Below are 18,950 nucleotides of genomic sequence, written 5' to 3'. Positions count from 1 at the left end.
AGACTGCGGGTCTCAGACAGTCCCACCCCCACAAGCAGACTTTCTGGCTGAGCGCAACCATTCCAGCCCCTCGCTGACAGCTTTTCCTGGAAGCAGAGAACAGAACTTTGACCCCTGCTAACGGCATTGGTGGTGCCTGAGGGCAGGCTTACCCAACCCAGAACAAGAGCTGATAACAGGACACAAAATCAACAGCATAGCCTGTTCCTCCAAGCAAGCGCCACCTACTGACAGGGACGGCATCCTGCATAGCCTTTTCATGGCCCACACTGACTCATTATACAGGGAGTGGTCCAATCTCACCCACAGACACCACCTAACGGCTTAGAAACTAAACAGGCGTGTGAATACCCAAACAAAAACCTAAAGGAAAGAAACAACAACTGATCGACATGGGAAGAAATCAGCGAAGGAACTCAGGAAATATGAAGAACCAAACGGAAAACACCCCCCCAAAGAGGAGCCCCAGCCCCCAAGAAATGGGCACCAACCAACATCAGGCAACCAAAATGACAGAAGAGGAATTTCGTATGTGGATCATAAGAACACTCACTGACCTGCAATAACAACTCAATAACCAACACAAAGAAACCACAAAAAGCCTCCAGGACCTAGAAGAAAAGTTCACTAAAGAAATAGACACAATGAAGAAAAGGTTAACCGAACTCCTGGAAATAAAGAATCAATTCAGGGAACTACAAAATACAGTGGTAACTCTCAAGAACAGGGTAGATCAAACAGAAGAAAGACTCTCAGAGCTTGAAGATAACATCCTCCAACTAAATAAAACTGTCACAGAGATAGAGCAGAGAAACAAGAGAAAAGAGCAAAGCCTACAAGAGATGTGGGATTATGTGTAGAAACCTAATGTGAAGGTCATAGGGTTACCAGAAGGGGAAGAAGACAACACTCAAGGGTTGGACACGCTATTTGAAGATATAATAGAGGAAAATTTCCCAGGCCTTGCTCAAAATCTCAATATACAAGTTCAAGAAGCTCAGAGGACCCCTGGGAGATTCAATGCAAACAGGAAGACGTCACAACATGCAGTCATCAGACTGACCAAAATATCAACTGAAGAGGCCCTTCTAAGAGCTATAAGATGAAAGAAGCAAGTGGCATACAAGGGAAAGCCAATTCGAATGACACCAGACTTCTCTAATGAGACTTTACAAGCAAGGAGAGACTGGGGCCCCATTCTCACTCTTCTGAAACAAAACAATGCCCAGCCTAGAATCTTATTCCCTGCAAAACTAAGCTTCATATTCACGCCTGTAATCCTAGCTCTTGGGAGGCTGAGGCGGGCGGATTGCTCAAGGTCAGGAGTTCAAAACCAGCCTGAGCAAGAGCGAGACCCCGTCTCTACTATAAATAGAAAGAAATCAATTGGCCAACTGATATATATATAAAAAATTAGCCGGGCATGGTGGCACATGCCTGTAGTCCCAGCTACCAGGGAGGCTGAGGCAGAAGGATCGCTCGAGCCCAGGAGTTTGACGTTGCTGTAAGCTAGGCTGACGCCACAGCACTCACTCTAGCCTGGGCAACAAAAGCGAGACTCTGTCTCAAAAAAAAACCAAAAAACTAAGCTTCATATATGAAGGAGAAATAAAGACATTCTCAGACAAGCAAAGTCTCAGAGAATTCACCAAGACAAGACCAGTCCTACAAGAAGTACTCAAAACAGTGTTACGCACGGAACAACATAATAAAAACTCACGAATATAAAAAGAACCAAAACCCAAAGATTAAAGGCCAGATAATACCATGGCTCAAGACAGAAATCAAAACAACAACATCCAACCCAACAGAATGAACAGTAATCTACCTTACCTATCAGTTCTCTCAATAAATGTGAATGGCTTAAACTCTCCACTCAAGAGACATAGGCTGGCTGAATGGATAAGAAAATACAGGCCAAGTATATGCTGTCTTCAGGAAACACATCTAACCTGCAAGGATGCATATAGACTAAGAGTAAAAGGGTGGAGATCAGTATTCCAGGCAAGTGGAAGCCAAAAGAAGGCTGGCGTGGCAGTTCTAATTGCAGACGATTTAGTTTTTAAACCAACAAAAGTAGTGAAGGACAAAGAGGGTCATTATATAATGGTGAAGGGCACACTTCAACAAGAAGAGATAACAATTTTACTTATATATGCACCCAACTTAGGTGCACCCAGTTTCATAAAGCAAACCTTACTGGATCTAAGCAAATGGATTAATAGCAACTCCATAATCACCAGAGATTTCAACACCTCGCTGATGGCACAAGGCAGATCCTCCAAACAGAAAATTAATAAAGAAATAATGGACTTAAACAAAACCCTGGAACAACTGGGTCTGACTGACATCTACAGGACATTCTACACCAAATCCACTGAATATACGTTCTTCTCATCAGCTCACGGGACATTCTCTAAGATTGACCATATCCTAGGACACAAAGTAAATCTCAAAAAATTTAAAAAAACAGAAATCATACCATGTACCTTCTCAGATCACAGTGGAATAAAACTAGAAATCAACCCTAACAGAAATTCACATTTCTACACAAAAACGTGGAAATTAAACAACCTCCTACTAAATGATTACTTCATAAATGAAGAAATCAAGATGGAAATAAAAATATTCTATGAAGAAAACGACAATGAAGAGACAAGTTATCAAATCCTCTGGGACACAGCTAAAGCAGTTCTGAGAGGAAAGTTTATCTCCATAAATGCCTATAACCAAAAGACAAACAGATCACAAATAGACAATCTAATGAAACGACTCCAAGAGCTGGACAAAGAAGAACAGACCAACCCCAAACCCAGCAGAAGAAGTGAAATCAACAAGATCAAATCAGAACTAAATGAAATTAAAAACAGGGAAGCTATTCAGGAGATTAATAAAACAAAAAGTTGGTTCTTTGAAAAAATAAACAAAATTGACACACCATTGGCTAAGCTAACGAAAAGCAGAAAAGAGAAATCTCTATTTAGCTCCATCAGGAACAAAAAAGGAGATATCACAACTGAACCCAAAGAGATACAAGATATAATTTATGAATACTACAAAAATCTTTATGCACACAAACTGGAATATGTGGAGGAAATGGACAAATTTCTAGAAACACACAGCCTTCCTGGGCTCAACCAGGAAGAAATAGATTCCCTGAACAGACCAATCTCAAGAGCTGAAATAGAAACAGCAATTAAAAATCTCCCTAAAAAGAAAAGTCCCGGTCCAGATGGTTTCACACCCGAATGTTACCACACTTACAAGGAAGAACTAGTACCTATCTTGCAGAAACTATTCCACAACATCGAGAAGAATGGAAACCTCCCCGACACCTTTTATGAAGCAAATATTACTCTGATACCAAAACCAGGAAAGGATGCAACAAAAAAAGAAAACTACAGACCAATATCCCTAATGAATATAGATGCAAAAAATTTCAACAAAATCTTAGCTAACTGAATCCAGACGCTTATCAAAAAAATAATCCAAGGCCGGGCGCTGTGGCTCACGCCTGTAATCCTAGCTCTTGGGAGGCCGAGGCGGGCGGATTGCTCAAGGTCAGGAGTTCAAAACCAGCCTGAGCAAGAGCGAGACCCCGTCTCTACTATAAAATAGAAAGAAATTAATTGGCCAACTGATATATATATTAAAAATTAGCCGGGCATGGTGGCGCATGCCTGTAGTCCCAGCTACTCGGGAGGCTGAGGCAGAAGGATCACTCGAGCCCAGGAGTTTGAGGTTGCTGTGAGCTAGGCTGACGCCACGGCACTCACTCTAGCCTGGGCAACAAAGTGAGACTCTGTCTCAAAAAAAAAAATAAAAATAAAAATAATCCATCACAACCAAGTGGGCTTCATCCCAGGGATGCAGGGATGGTTCAACATATGTAAATCTATAAATGCAATTCACCACATAAACAGAAGCAAAAACAAAGACCACATGATTCTTTCAATAGATGCAGAAAAAGCTTTTGACAAAATTCAACACCCTTTCATGATACGAACACTTAAGAAAATAGGCATAGAAGGGACATACCTAAAGATGATACAAGCCATATATGACAGACTCATAGCCAACATCATACTGAATGGGGAAAAACTGAAATCATTCCCACTTAGAACTGGAACCAGACAAGGCTGCCCACTATCTTCACTTCTGTTCGACATAGTGCTGGAAGTCCTGGCTATAGCAGTCAGACAGGAAAGAGGAATTAAAGGTATCCAAATAGAGACAGAAGAGATCAAACTTTCACTGTTTGTTGATGATATGATGTTATATCTAGAAAACCCCAAAGATTCAACCAAGAAACTCCTGGATAAATGAATTTAGTAAAGTCTCAGGATACAGAATCAATACACAGAAATCAGAGGCATTCATATACGCCAACAACAATCTAATTGAGAACCAAATCAAAGACTCAATTCCCTTCACAATAGCAACAAAGAAATTAAAGTACCTAGGAATATACTTAACCAAGGAGGTAAAAGACCTCTACAGGGAGAACTATGAAACACTGAGGAAGGAAATAGCAGAGGATGTAAACAGATGGAAATCCATACCATGCTCGTGGATCGGCAGACTCAACATCATCAAAATGTCTATACTACCCAAACTGATCTACAGATTCAATGCAATACCTATTAAAATCCCATCAGCATTCTTTACAGATATAGAAAAAATAATTTTATGCTTCGTATGGAACCAAAGAAGACCCCGAATATCAAAAGCAATTCTAGGCAACAAAAACAAAATGAGAGGCATTAATATGCCAGATATCAAACTATACTACAAAGCTGTAGTAATTAAATCAATCTGGTATTGGCACAAAAATAGGAATATTGACCAGTGGAACAGATGTGAGAATCCTGATATAAAATCATCCTCATATAGCCATCTAATCTTTGACAAATCAGACAAAAACATATGCTGGGGAAAAGAATCCCTTTTCAATAAATGGTGCTGGGAAAACTGGATAGCCACCTGTAGAAGGCTAAAACAGGACCCACACCTTTCACCTCTCACAAAAATCAACTCACGCTGGATAACAGACTTAAACCTAAGGTATGAAACTATTAGAATTCTAGAGGAAAAAGTTGGAAACACTCTCCTAGACATTGTCCTAGGCAAAGAGTTTATGAAGAAGTCCCCAAAGGCAATCACAGCAGCAACAAAAATAAATAAATGGGACATGATCAAACTGAGAAGCTTTTGCACAGCCAAATAAATAGTCATGAAAGTAAACAGACAACCTACAGAATGGGAGAAAATTTTTGCATCCTATGCATCCAATAAGGGACTGATAACTAGAGTATACTTAGAACTCATGAAAATCAGGAAGAAAAATCAAATAACCCTATTAAAAAGTGGGCAAAGGACTTGAACAGAAACTTTTCTAAAGAAGACAGAAGAATGGCCAACAAACATGAAAAAATGCTCAACATCTCTAATCATCAGGGAAATGCAAATCAAAACCACAATGAGATATCACTTAACTCCAGTGATAACGGCCTTTATCAAAAAGTCTCCAAACAATAAATGTTGGCATGGATGCGGAGAGAGCGGAACACTCCTACACTGCTGGTGGGACTGCAAACCAGTTCAACCTCTGTGGAAAGCAATATGGAGATACCTTAAAGCGATACAAGTGGATCTACCATTTGATCCAGCAATCCCATTGCTGGGCATCTAGCCAAAAGATCCAATGACACTCTACAAAAAAGACACCTGCACTCGAATATTCATAGCAGCACAATTCATAATTGCAAGGCTGTGGAAACAGCCCAAGTGCCCATCAATCTAAGAATGGATTAATAAAATGTGGTATATGTATACCATGGAGTACTATTCAGCTCTAAGAAACAATGGTGATATAGCACATCTTATATTTTCCTGGTTAGAGCTGGAACCCATACTATTAAGTGAAGTTTCCCAAGAATGGAAAAACAAGCACCACATATACTCACCAGCAAACTGGTATCAACTGACGAGCACCTAAGTGGTCACATAGGTACTACAGTAATTGGGTATTGGGCAGGTGGGAGGGGGAGGGGGCGGGTATATACATATATAATGAGTGAGATGTGCACCATCTGGGGGATGGTCATGCTGGAGACTCAGACTTGTGGGGGGGGAAGGGCATTTATTGAAACCTTAATATCTGTACCCCCATAATATGCCGAAATTAACAAAATTATTAAAATGGCCTATGTTCAAAGTCAGATCAGAGGGGACTGAAGTTTGAATAGTTAAAAAGAAACCCAGGTATGACCAATGTGGCATTCTTGGATGAAGAATTAACAGAGGTCTGGGTTTGATTTTAGATCAGAGGGGCCATTAAGCTAGAATATCAAATGAAGACCTGGGTTCAAGGCCATGCCAGAGGAGCAGTTATGGTAGAATAGTTAAAAGACCCCTGTCTTTTGAGGCAGACTATAAGGCCACTGATGGTGTAATTGTTAATAGAGGAGATCAAACCAGAGAGGTGGGGATGTTAGAATAGTTCAAAATCACATCAGAGGACCTTGATGTTGGAAGTTAACAGAATTCTCAATTGATGGTCAGGATAGGGGGCTGATGATGATGGAATAGTTTAGAGAGGTCTGGATTCAAGGTCATGGCAGAGGAGCCTGCAGTGGAATAGCTAACAAAAACTCTGGGTTTTGGTTTGATGAATGGCCTGTGGTGTTGGATTAGTTAAGAGATGCCCACGTGAGAATTAGGATCAAAGAGGATCTTGATGATAGAGTCAAAGCTAATGGAGTCTAAATTCAAGGTCAGACCAGAGAGGCCTCAGTGGTTCTAGAATTCACAAAGGTCCAATTAGAGCAGAAGGCCAGTAATGGTGGGATATTAACCAGAGGCCCAGATTCAAGGTCAGACCAAGGAATAGCCAGCAGAATTTCACTTCCAAATGAAACCAGAGGGGTACTGATGGTAGAATAGTTTGCAGAAGCTTGGCTCCACAATAGAGTGGAGGCCATCATGGAACAGTTAACAGATACATGGGTCTGAGGCCTGCCTAGAGGGAATTGATGCTTCAAGTGTGACCAGTGCCCAAGGTTCAAGATCAGATCACAGGGGCAATTATAGAGGAATAGTAAATAGAGGCCAGGGTTTGAGGTAGGATCAGAGGGATATAAATAGTGGAATAATTTATTGAGATCAGGCCAGGGAAGCATTGAGTGTGGAAAAGTTAACAGAGACCTGAAAAGTACTGATAATGCATTAACTGAGGTCTGAATTCAAGGGACTGGCAGTTATCAATGGTGGAATTACAGTGTCCCAGGTTAGAGTTTAGGACAGCATAAACTGATGGAAGAGTTAAAAAGACTCAGGTTTTAAGTGTCCATGAATGATTGAATGGATAAAGAAAATGCGGTACATATACACAATAGAATATTATTCAGCCATAAAAAATGAGTGCTGGGCATGGTGGCTCATGCCTGTAATCCTAGCACTCTGGGAGGCCAAGGCAGGAGGATCACTTGAGCTCAGGAATTTGAGACCAGCCTGAGCAAGAGTGAGAACCCATCTCCACTAAAAATAGAAAAATTATCCAGGCGTGGTGGTGTGCGTCTATAGTCTCAACTACTCAGGAGGCTTAGGCAGTAGAATTGCTTGAGCCCAGGAGTTTGAGGTTGCAGTGGCCTACGATGATGCCAATGCACTCTAGCCCAGGTGACAGAGCAAGACCCTGTCTCAAAAATTAAATTTTAAAGAAGACTTAAGTTCCAAGTAAAACTGGGGGTCTTGATAGTGGAAGCATTAAGAGAGGCCCAGGTTTGAGGGTAGAGCAGATGGACACTGATGATGGTAGAATTTAAAGTACCTGGCTGAGAGGTCATAATAGACAGGCATTGGTGGAGGAAACATTAAGAGATGCCCATATTTGCAGTCAGACCAAAGGAACAGTGATGGTAGCTAGTTAACAGAGGCCTTGGCTTAAGTTTGGACCCCATGGGCATCAATGGTACAACTATTAATATAGGGGTACACGTTGGAATTAACACCATAAGGGTGTTGATAGTGGAATGATTAACCAAGGCCCAAATTCAAGGTCAGGACTGAAGGTCCTCGAGGTCAGAACAGAGCAAAAGGGCATAGATCACAAAATACAGTAGTTAGATGTTCAAGTTCAAGGTCAGATCAAAAGACAACTGCTAGTGGAATATTGTGCAGAAGACCTGGTTTGAGATTTGACCAGTTGTACACAGGTGGGGTAATAGTTAACCAAGGCCCAGTTTCAGGCTCAGACCAGAGAGACTCTTGATGGTGAAGTAGTTATTAATAACAAACACACAGGTTCAGAGTCAGGCATGGAACAGTTCCTGGAGGCCTGGATTTGAGGCAAGACTAGAATGGCACTGATGGTGGAATGGTTAACAGAACTCCAGATCTGATGTCAAATCAGAGGCACAGTGATGATGGGAAAGTTAACAGAGGCTCAAGTTTGACCAATAACTGTCTTTTTATTCTTTATTATTTGCTCATTCTTTCTGTTTATTATTTTTATTTCTTTTGTCACCATAGCACCTCATTCATGAATTTATTTCCTCTTAGGTTGTGAGTCAAGAAAAGTATCACCAAGATGAATTTAAAATAGAACATCAACTCTGCCACCTCAAAATTTCACAAGGAGGAAACCCCCAAAATCATGCACAATATTCATGATCAATCACCTTGAGTCCAGAAATAAAGAACATGGAGAGTATGAAGAAAAGAAAATCTTAGAGACAAATGAGGATCCCCCAAATTACCTTTCCATCCAGACCTTGGTTGAAACTGGGAATCTATTTGGTGTTGCATATTGTGCAGAAATGAGTTCACACAGCAAGCCTGAACTGATATCCTCTGAAAGGCCTACTTCGAGGTTGACCCTTGGCTAGTGTCTGGGAACTTACATTTTGGGTGGGATCCCACCATTCCCTAAATGATAAGAGTGGATCACTGTGCCTCAGTTGTTTGTACAAACAATGTAGTTTATGTTGAACACCCGTTTTCCCTATAGGAGTCCGGGATTTGGGTATGTGCCAGGCAGGGGGCACCTATGTGACCAGCCCCTAATAAAAACTCTGGGTGTCAAGTCCCTAATTGAGCCTCCCTGGCAACATTTCACTCATGTTGTCACAAACCATTACTGGGGCAACTGAGCACAACTCGTGTGACCCTGATGGGAGAGGACCCTTGGAAACCTGTGCCTGGTCTCCCTGGAACTTTCCAGCTCCGTGCACCATTTCCCTTTGTTGACTTTGCTCTGTAATAAAATCTATTGATTTTGCTGTAATAAATCATAGGCATGAAAGTAACCAGATGCTGAGTCTTTTTTTTTTTTTTTTTTTTTTAGAAAGCCAATGAAAGCCACACATGCTGAGTCTTGTGAGTCTTCCTAGCAAATCACTGAGCCTTGGGGACCCTGACACACACAGACATATCTTTACCACACAAACAATCCAGCCCACTGATACCCCTGTCTCATCACTATTTACCCTAAGGTCTGTCAGATGGAAGTACCAGTTAGAAATGCTTTTGGGGGCCAGACATGGTGGCTCACACCTGTAATCCTAGCACTCTGGGAGGCTGAGGTGGGAGGATGGCTTGAGCTCAGGAGTTCTAAGACCAGCCTGAGAAAGAGCGAGACCCCGTTTCTACTAAAAACAGAAAAAAATAATTGGACGTGGTGGCACACACCTGTAGTCCAGTTACTTGGGGGGCTGAGGCAGGAGGATTGCTTGAACCCAGGAGTTTGGGGGCTCAAAAAAAAAAAAAAAAGAAATGCTTTTGGATTCAAGGAGCCCAAATAATGTTAAATAATAACAAATTATATTTGTTAAATAATAACGTATTGAACAAATAGAAGATTATTTCCTCCTCCAAGACTGCTGGTGTGGGTTCAGCAGCTCAACAATGTTGGATAAGGTTGAGTTGATGTGACTCTGTGGACAGACCCTGAGGTCCCAAGATGTTAGCTGCAGTTCCAATTGGGGAAAGGGAGGGGCTGAAGGAAGAGCCTCTTTGACATTCCTGGTAACCTTGACATGTTCTGGTGACTCAGGCCGTCGACAAAAGATTTTGGTTATTTATCCCTGGTCAATACCCAAGCTTTCGCTTCTCACTTGGGGCTCCCCTAAAATACTGAACATTATTTCTTGGTATCTGAGCTTGCACTTGGGCCTTGGGTGGGCATGGGAGAAGACAGGGGTGGTCTGAGGAATGGAGAGAGACTCCCTATCACTGCCACCCCACAGCAGGACTCCCCAGCTCAGCCTTAGTCCTACTTGCCCCTGTACCAAGTACTCAACACTTCTGCTCCCTGCTTGCTGGAAACAACCCAATGCACAGACAGGGGTGGGGCTTGAGCTGCCATGTGGGAGAGTCTGGGAGCCTCAGCCCCCCTGAGGAGCCAGCAGAGTCCTCCAGTCTAACATGATGAACCCCTGGGGTCAAACCCAACATTCCCTACCCAGCTCCTCCACTGCTGCCAGCCTGTTTCAAGTCCCCATCACTGCTCTTGCAGTGGTCTCCAATTGGGTCCCCTGCTTCTACCCTCACCCCTACAGTTTGCTCTCTTCACAGCAGCTAGAGGAAGGTTGTATGACCAAGTCAGACTATGTCCCTTCTCTGCTTAAACCCATCTCATGACTCACCCCACACTCAGAAAAAGTGCCAAAGTCTTCACTGTGTCTCATAAAATCCTATAACACCTGGTCTGTCCTACATCATCTATTGTCACACTCTGGCCCAGCAAGACTACTGCCTATACAATGATCCCTCTGGCATGCTACAGCGCTAGGGCCTTTGCACTGCCTTTTCTCTCTTCTACCCCATACACTGTGGCTCCCTCTCACTTCATTCAGGTCTTGTTTAAATGTCACCCTGTCAGGAATGTCCTCCCTGGTGATATTACCAAAAAGAGCCCATCACCCCCTCACTCCTGCAACTGTCTCCCATCCTCACTTTATTTTTCTTCGCATCACTCACTGTTAGTGACCTATTGCCTATTTTGCCTATTGTCTACTTGTCTCCACTAGGATGCAAGCCCCACAAGGACAGGGATTTCCATCAGTTTAGGTCACAGCTGGATCCCCAGTGCCTAGAACAGTTACTGGCACACAGTTGGTGCTCATTAATGTCTGTCAAATATATGACTGTGTAAAACACTAAAGGTGGTGCCTATGACACAGGAGACATTCAATAAATGCTTGTCGACAGTGAAAACACTGATGCACAAATGAGTAAATGATCCACATTCCACCTTGGGTCCTGGAGCTGCCCACTCCCTCGCCCTGCCCCCGGCAGACCTGGGAGCCGGCCCTCGGCACAACCACAAAATCTTTATTTACAACATGAGGCTGAGGGTGGAGTGGGGCAGTGGGCAGCGGCAGGACCCTACTTCTGCTCCCGCCTCCAGACGATGACCATGCCACTGGCGTCACTGGAGGCCAACAGGCTCTCGTCGCAGTTGAAGCTGACGTCAAGCACAGGTGCACTGTGGCCCTGCAGCTTGTTGACAGCGGCCTTGGCTGCCCGCTCCACGTCAAAGAAGTGCACACACATGTCCTCACTGCCCGTCACTGCCAAAGTGAGAGGGAGAGGCTGTCAGGAGGTGCCTGGGGTCCCCTGGGTGTGAAGCCCCTGAGGCGTCTGAGATGTTGAGGGGTTTATGTATGAGACATGGGGTCCCAGTGTGGCTTGGACAGGTCTGAGGAGGGCACATCCTTAGATGGGCGGGCACCTGGCTGTTTTGATTCTGTGTGCAGTGCGAGGTCTCTGGGCTGTTTGTGGGTCTGTGTTCAGAGTGTGTGTGAGCTCTATGAGCTGTTCGGGGCTGTTGAGTCCCAGCGTGAGGCTGATGGGGTGTGAAAGGTTGCAAGGCCCAGGAATTCAGGGCACCAGGGTGTCATGATATCTGAGCTAGTGCTCAGATGAGTGCTAGATGGGCACCAGCTCCAGTCCCTGCCCTTCCCCAGCTGCCCAGACCCCTGTCCCTATGGGACTCACCCACACAGGCCCCCTGGCGGAAGGACATGAGGGGGCAGAAGATGCTGCGCACAGGATGTGAGCTCTGCTCAATGGGGAAGCTTCTCTTCAGCTGCAGGGTTCCCTCGTTGTCCACCACCCTAAGGGGACGACAAGAGAGTGGGTTACAGCACAGCTTCAGTCCCAAAAGGGGGACCAGTGGTAGGCTAGTCTGTGTCCCCACCCCTGTGCCTGAGTTCTTTTCAAGGTTCATGAAATCCAGTTTTTTAAAGACTGGGTCTCACTATGTTGTCCAGGCCGGTTTTAAACTCCTGGCCTCAAGCGATCCTCCCACCTCAGGCTCCCACAGTGTTGGGATTACAGGCATGAGCCACCGTGCCTGACAGAAATCCAGTATGGAGATGACCACATAAATCTGTAAATATGAGCTCATGTGTGAGTTGGTGACAATTCAGAAATTCTGAAGTTTCATTCACTAGTTTTTCTTTCTAAGATGTCTAAAAGATTGTGGTCTAAAGACGGGCACAAAGAGAGGAAAGGAACACCCCATGGTACACCTGCACTGTGGAAAACTGCACAGCCATTAAAGGGAATGAACCACAGCTCCTGTGGGTGACCTGGGGGATGGAGTTCCATGGGGCTTTGTCTGGTGAGAAACATGAGATGTGGAAGAGGATGTAGGAGGAGCCTGTTTCTGTAAAACATGCCCCCGCCAAAAATTGTGTGGGTACGTGTGCATGCCTATGATTCATGAAGAGAAAATGAAATATAAAAAATACATAATGTCCACATGCTTTACAGTGGCAGGAGGAGGCCTGAGGTGGCAGGAGGAAGGAGAGAAGGGAGAAATGGGCAAAAACTTAAGAGTATACTTAAAAAATTTAAAAATATATATATACATATATATATAAATTAATTTTTTAAAAAGGAGAAGAGAAATAAAATAGTACAATAAAAGCATCCTATTGGATAGTGGTTTTCAGGCCTGACTGGCCATCACTTAGGGAATATTTCAATATACCAAAGCCTAGGCCCATCCCAAAGCTTCTAAAACTGCTGGCCTGCAGTGGGGCCTGGGCAGGATTTTTCTTTTTTTTGAAATAGAGTCTTGTTCTGTCACCTGGGCTAGAGCGCCATGGCGTCACCATACCTCCCAGCAACCTCAAACTCCTGGGTTCAAGCAATCCTCCTGTCTCAGCCTCCCGAGTAGCTGGGACTACAGGCACGTGCCACCATGCCCGGCTAATTTTTTCTACTTTTTATAGACGTGGGGTCTCGCTCTTGCTCAGGCTGGTCTTGAACTCCTGAGCTCAAGTGATCTTCCTACCTCGGCCTCCCAGACTGCTAGGATTACAGGTGTGAGCCACTGTGCCCAGCCCTGGGGCAGGATTTCTTGAAGCTCTTCAGGTCATTTCAGTGCATGGCCCAGGCTGAGAACTGTACTTGGGTACCATGACAGATATAAGTGGGGACAGTAACCCCTCCCAAACTAAACCCACCCCCCTAAAAAAAGAAAGGAAGGAAGAAAACAGGCCTCTGCTCTAAGGGGGCCCTAGTCTATTTTCTGCCTCAGTTTGCTCAACTGCATAGTGAAGATAATAATAGCACCTACCTCACAGGCTGGTGTGAAGATTAAATGAAGTGATATGTAGAAGGTGCTGTGAAGAGGGCCTGGCCATGGCAATTGCTAGATAAGTGCTCTCTACTGCTATTGTTATTACTGCTCTACTGATCCCTAGGTGAAATTAATCTGATGGAAGAGACCACCTCCTGTCTAGTCTGCTGAAGGAGGCAGGCCCTCTATCCAGGTAGCCCTGATGGGGGGACCCACCTGTAGAGCAGCAGCTTGTTGAGGCAAGCATTGATAAGCAGCGAGGGGTCCCGGGCCTCACGACTGACCCAGGACCGGGCTGAGATGCTAGTCACAGGGCTACCTTCATGCACCACCAAACGCTTGGCTTTGGTCAGCTTCCCTGCAGCAGCGAAGGGAGGGAGGCAAAGGTAAGGGTGTGTGCTGGGCCCTGGAGCCCTGGAGGGTGAGTGCCCAGATGCAGGCCCATAGCCTGCCTACCTGTGGCCATGTCAAAGAGGAAGGAGAAGACACTGCCGCGGTCATCACCTGCCCAGAGAAGCCGGCCAGGGGCATCAAAGGACAGGGCGAGGACACGGCCTGTCAGCTTGCTGGAGCCACCCTTCACTTTCTTGCCCGTGGAGATGTTCATGACATGCACGTTGTGCTTGGCATTTCCCACCTGCAGGTAGAATGCACACACCATCATCCTGCTCCTAGCCAGTCCCTCCTTTAGTCTCACCACAATAGGGCTGCTGTTCACAGGACTGGCTAATCTCTACTCACAGTGGGGCTGCAGCAGGCAGATGAGAAGGTGACCCAGGCATGTAATCCTCCTCCCAAGCCAACCCCTCTTGCAATTTGCCGAGAGTAGGACAGCTGCTCATGGGAGTGAAGGGGTCTCAGAGCCATAATGCTGCCTCCCAGCCAGTCCCCTGCAGTCTGAAAACCACAGGGCTATCCCAGGCCTCTAACAATAGCTTTCCTCTGCTTCCTGGCTGCTCCTGCCCGGAGCCTGTGGGGCTGCTGCTGACATGGGAAGGGTCCTCAACCACAAACATGCCCTTGGCCAGTTCCCCTGTACTTCTCCCTCACCCCACCCTAGGCCATGCTGGATTTTTAATTTCCTTCCCCTGCTCTCTGACCAATCTCTCCTGGAGTCTGACCATAGTGGAGCTGCTACTGATAGACCAGATGAGGTTTCAGCCTCATCATCCTGCAGTAGGATGGTGGTGGATAGGACCACTACCTCCAACCAGTGTTCCCCTGAAGTCTACCACAGCAAAGCCAGCCCAGAACAAGAACTGCATTCCCCTGTCCTCTGACTAGTTCCCTTTGAGTCTGACCACAGTAGGACTGCTGTGATGGGCCTGGGGGGGGTGCCAGATTCCCTAGGCCATCCCATACTTGTACTCTGACTCCCTGAGCCCTCCTGACCCGGCATGCCCGCCCTTGGTGAGCGGGTGCCCTGGAGCCTGACCACAGTGAGGTTGTTGTTGACGGGCTGGAAGGTGCAGCAGAGCAGTTCAGCGCCATCAGGGTCAGGGATCTCCCGGATGCAGCGGCCGTCCTCAGAAGCCCAGATGCGCATGGTGGCGTCGAGTGAGGTGGACACAAGGATGTCATTGGAGAGGGACCATGCGAAGTCGGAGACACCACGGGTGTGGCCCCGCAGCACTCGGAGCACGGTGGGTGGGGCAGGCACCAGCTGGCACAGGGAGATGCTGCCATCGAGTGAGCAGCAGGCCAGGCGGTGCCGGTCGTCATTGGCGAATCGCACCCTTGGGACTGCAAGGCCAAGGAGCCATTTGTGGGAGTCAACACAGTCACTGAGCACTTTCATTTATAAAAGGCCATGTGTGACAGGGGCTGGGGCCCACTGCATGAGGTACTGTGGCCTCAACAAAGGGCTTTCCTTGGCTGGCAAAGGTTGCTGTAACCCCAGAAGGCCCTCTGCCAAAAGCCCCCCTCTAAATCACAGCAGCTATTCTGCAGACTGCAAAAGTCTTCTGCAATGTGGAAAAGCTTCTACGTCTTAACAAGCACTTTACAATCACCAAGGTCTTGGCAGTTTTGAAAGCCCTGGAGACTCTAAAGCTCACTCTGCCCTCTGCAAGGGGATTTACTATCAGCAAAGGCTTTGAAATCTTCCAAGCAACCGTGAACCCAGGAAACCTGCTGCAAAGTGCTCTCTTAAGCTTCTGAGGCCCTTTACAGTATATAAAGTACAGGGACTTTGCAGACCACTTTGTAGAGAGCTTTTGAATTTGTAAAAGGCTTTACAGATGGTAATTCCTCCTTCAGAGGTATGCCAGGGGACTGCATTTGGGAAAGGATATGTTGGGTGGCTGCCACAGTTTGGGCAAACACTTGGTGATGGGACCTGCCACCCACTGGCTCACCTGCCTCATCCACGTGCTGGTCAAAAACATGGTACATGCCCGCGAAGGCGTAGTTCTCACTCAGTGACGTGTCCCCAGCCATGGCACGACTAGCCTCTGCCGCTGACGTGGGTACCACGCTGCCAGGGGGCCTGGGCCCCAATAGGAAACGAGGGATAACAGTAGGTAGAAGTGTTTGGCCTGCCACTGCCCCATGGTCCCTCTCCTCCTCACAAACCCCCCAGCCCTCTGCTGCCTCTGGGGCATACCTGTCCTCATAGACGGCACGGTTCATCTGTGCCTGCAGCTGGTAGGAGCCACGGCTGACAGAACGGCGGTGCCCACGGGCCCCCAGAGCCCGAGGATCATCCTCAAAGTCCTGCAAATGGATAGGTCAGGGTAGGCACATCTTGAAAACAGTCCCTGAGAACTTTTGAGGTGTGGAGCCTTCAAAATCGACCCAGAACCAGATACCCTCTCACTGAGTCCCCTGCCACCGGGATCACTGCTCCCACACACTGCTGTAGCGGTTTCTTTACTAGTCTTGCTGTTCCCACCCTGTATACACTCAAGATATGCTTCCTATATGTTTATGGACCTGTTTATCAAGTTTATTGTCTGTTTATTGACTTATTTGGCTCTATTGGTTTACTTTTGTCCTCTGATGCTAAGAGCCTGGAACAGAGCCCAAAACACAGCAGGTGCTTGAGAAAAGTCTATAAAGTGAATGTGTGGAGGTAAGTGGTGTGCACAGTGGCTGGTGTGGCCAGGAGCTCACCTCCATGCGGTCAAGGGTAGTGCGGCTACTGCGGACGATGCTGTTGCTATAAGCACGAGCACTGCCTGGCTCGGAGAGGGGCCCGTAGCGCTGGCCCAACAGCTGCCCCCGAAGCCTCAGGTACTGCCGACGCAGCGCTGGGGGGTGCCCAGCCTTGGCATTCTCCCGCAGCAGCTGGCTGCGCCGGCGGATATACTGGGTCCGAAACTGTGGAAACGTTGGTGTGCGGTATGCGTTGTACCTGCGGGGTCAGGAAGTGGGGCAGGCAGCAGCACAGGACAGAGGGAATCAATCAGCTGAAGGGATAGGGCAGGAGAATGAGGTGTGTGGCAGTAATTAGGGTTAGGGTGGCAAGAGTGATCAGCAGTGGTGATGGGGGTGATTCTGCAGTAATAATGAGCATACTGATGAGGTCAGTAAGGGGACAATGGAGTAAGTCTGTAGCTCTGCTGGGGTTGGTATGGGGTGACTGAGTCAGTGCAGACAATAACTGAGGTCAGGCTAGCATGGTGATAGAAGTATGACTGACATGACAATGGGGGTCAGTGTGCGGTGGTGATAGGGTCAGAAAGGCAAAGGGATGACTGTAAGAAAAGTCTGTGGAGCACCCCTGGGGGCCAGGATGTCACCAGGCTGAACTCCACTTCCCATCCCAAAGGCAGCATGCTTGCGCATGCCCACATCTGACCGCACTGTCCCAGCATGCTCTTTTGAACCCTCTCTGGCCTGGCCATCTCACTGAGGGTGTGCCCCAACACCCTGCTACTGCACATGCTCACCTTGAGCATGCCACACAACCACGTAAGACAAGTTCTCCGCCCAGCCTCACTTATCGCCATTGCGCATGCACCACAGTTAAGGTCCATTCCCATGGGCTTCGACCCCACGCCTCACCTCGCGTCCACTGCTAGGACTTGCTGCCACACCGCGGCCATTCCCCGGCCTCCTCCTCTGGCGTATCCGCCCGTGGGAGCCTGCAGGACAAGGGCCTAAAATGTCAGCGTTCCAAGCGAAGGGATCTAGTTCCGCCCCTTTCGCCAAGCCACCATTGCCATAGACACCGAATCCCTCCGCGGCGGGGATGTGGCGAAATCCCACCCGGCTGTTACCATGGTCATCACCCCAGCCCTGCCCTTTCTGGGCAGCGTCTGGGTAACACACAGCAGCGATTCAGACCGGACACCGCCCCCCCCGGTCGCCATGGCAACGCCCCTCCCCCGGCTAGCAATCCTTGCTTGACATTCCCCACCCATCTTGTCCCCGCCGCCCTCCGCCTTCCCTTCTCAGGTCCAAGGGCATAGCCCGGGATCGGGGACCACCTCCGGGGCTGCCTCCGGCTCTTGAGGCCCCCGGGGCGACACTGAGACTCCTGTTCCTTCTGTCTCCTCCCTTTCTCAGGCTCCAGGCAAGATGGCCGCCTGCTATCAGAAAGAACTGCCGAGCGCAGAGCGAATCGATAGGAAGCCTTTGCAGGGCGTGGGAGTCTCTCAGGCGCACTGAGAGACAGTAGCTTCCGACACGGGAACGGAGGCTCCACCCCTTGAGTTCTACCCACTCCCTAATGGTACTTTTTGTATACACAAGGGTTATGTCTAAGGGCCACAGGGACAAGCGTGAGTCTACAAATTACTCCCTAGAAATCAGAAATATGACTTTTAAGAAAAAAGAGAAGAAACACGACTTTCTTTTGAAAGAGTGGTGTAGGCCACTTTTTAGCAGCATAATCTTGTCCAAGCAAAACTTGAATAGTAGAATAAGAAAAAATCATACATGCAGAGACGCCTGAAAAGTTCTCCAGTCCTTAGAGTGACTGATGGGCCTCTGGACACCCCTGCGATGTGAAGAGCCGGTTGTGTGTGCATGACTGGGAGTGGTTGGAGTTGGATGCCGCCAGAAAGCTCGAGGCTTGAGTCTCTTAAAGGCAGAAGATATATTTAGGCAAAATAAGCTTTAAGGGTTGGATCCAAAAGGCTATCATAATCATCTTTATTTCAACTTCCAACAGGAAGCTGCATTTCAAATGGTTTATCAGGATAAACAGAATTTACAAGGTTGAAATATAAGGTTTAGTAGTTTCCTATCGCATCTTAATACCGACACAATTTTCAAAACTGTTAATTATCCACACTATTTTCATAACAAATACAATCAACTGAACAATGTTTTAAGGCCACCTGAAATGAAGAGACACATTACCCTTTTACTGTGTTCTAACAAAAATAGATCACACTGTATTGTATTC

The 18,950-nt window shown here is 46.8% G+C and overlaps 1 protein-coding gene across 4 annotated transcripts; it reads right to left on the bottom strand.

The window, feature by feature from the left end:
* Positions 1-11,238: 11,238 nt before the first annotated feature.
* On the bottom strand, positions 11,239-18,147 carry WDR13 (WD repeat domain 13). 4 transcript variants are annotated; one of them, XM_075999662.1, is made up of 11 exons: positions 18,028-18,147; positions 17,603-17,682; positions 16,709-16,949; positions 16,200-16,309; positions 15,952-16,082; positions 15,030-15,337; positions 14,336-14,428; positions 14,051-14,231; positions 13,811-13,952; positions 12,001-12,119; positions 11,239-11,573 (listed from the first exon to the last, which is right to left on the bottom strand). In XM_075999662.1, exons 2-11 carry the CDS (start codon positions 17,641-17,643, stop codon positions 11,389-11,391), a joined length of 1,551 nt encoding a protein of 516 aa, XP_075855777.1. In that variant the 5' UTR covers positions 17,644-17,682; positions 18,028-18,147; the 3' UTR covers positions 11,239-11,388. The 4 variants fall into 4 exon arrangements, with proteins under 4 accessions (XP_075855777.1, XP_012593497.2, XP_012593502.2 ...); XM_012738043.3 differs by lacking the exon at positions 18,028-18,147 and adding an exon at positions 17,818-17,867; XM_012738048.3 differs by lacking the exons at positions 14,336-14,428; positions 18,028-18,147 and adding an exon at positions 17,818-17,863.
* Between the last annotated feature and the right edge of the window lie 803 nt (positions 18,148-18,950).

The sequence above is a fragment of the Microcebus murinus genome, chromosome X (genome assembly GCF_040939455.1).
Source record: "Microcebus murinus isolate Inina chromosome X, M.murinus_Inina_mat1.0, whole genome shotgun sequence".
Classification (NCBI taxonomy): domain Eukaryota; kingdom Metazoa; phylum Chordata; class Mammalia; order Primates; family Cheirogaleidae; genus Microcebus; species Microcebus murinus.
The sequence above is the reverse complement of the archived record's forward strand: the minus strand, read 5'-3'. Positions and strand labels throughout refer to the sequence as shown.

Bases quoted from the DNA above. Each gene is read 5' to 3' on its own strand.
- WDR13 (XM_012738043.3), bottom strand. The intron at 15,338-15,951 runs GTGAGCCAGTGG...TTGGCCTTGCAG, and splicing joins CCAGCACGTGGATGAGGCAG to TCCCAAGGGTGCGATTCGCC. The intron at 13,953-14,050 runs GTAGGCAGGCTA...TCGCTGCTGCAG, and splicing joins CCTCTTTGACATGGCCACAG to GGAAGCTGACCAAAGCCAAG.